The sequence below is a fragment of the Cryphonectria parasitica genome (genome assembly GCF_011745365.1).
Source record: "Cryphonectria parasitica EP155 unplaced genomic scaffold M406scaffold_4, whole genome shotgun sequence".
Lineage (NCBI taxonomy): Eukaryota > Fungi > Ascomycota > Sordariomycetes > Diaporthales > Cryphonectriaceae > Cryphonectria > Cryphonectria parasitica.
Genome location: NW_024468912.1, coordinates 2,480,520 through 2,481,107, shown reverse-complemented (window position 1 = coordinate 2,481,107; position 588 = coordinate 2,480,520). Strand labels below are relative to the sequence as shown.

General features: G+C 28.2%; 1 protein-coding gene across 1 annotated transcript; it reads left to right on the top strand.

Moving 5' to 3' along the window:
* Window positions 1–162, top strand: M406DRAFT_257008 (uncharacterized protein; the record flags this gene model as incomplete). Its single annotated transcript, XM_040917144.1, has 1 exon — window positions 1–162. A coding segment is annotated over one exon (162 nt), but the record flags the coding sequence as incomplete, so codon positions are not given.
* Between the last annotated feature and the right edge of the window lie 426 nt (window positions 163–588).

Genomic DNA, 588 nt, shown 5'->3' with positions numbered 1-588 from the left:
AAGATAAACAAGCCTGCTATATACAACAGCAATCAGAAGACGCTATATGAGTTTCTTATTTATTGCAGAGTATATTTCTTGTACTATGCAATCCAGTTTATTATAGAGTTCGAGAAAGTTATTCTTGCAGAAACTTATTTTGAAAAGAATGCTCTTATTTAATATAAGCTTTCTTTATGCAATTACTTAGAGCATTAGAATAATCCTAATGCATATATTCAGAGTATTAAGAATATATTTGATTCCTTTAAGAGCTTTGAAAAAGCTTTTAAAGAAATCTTTAATAATTCTAATGAAGAATATATTATAGCTTAGCAGCTTATAGATCTCAGACAGATCAAGTCAGCTTCTGCTTATACAATCAGATTTAAGCAACTCTTAGTGCAACTTCTGTAAGAAGATAAGAATCTTATAGAGCACTATTACAAGAAATTCAAGAATAATATTAAAGATGAAATCTTTAAGCAGAATTAGCTGAAGAACTTTGCAATATTCTCTAATCAAGCTATTTATATTAATAATTGTTTGTATGAATAATAGATAGAGAAGTTTAAGAAGGGAGGAAGCTAGATTTGGAAGTTTCCAGCT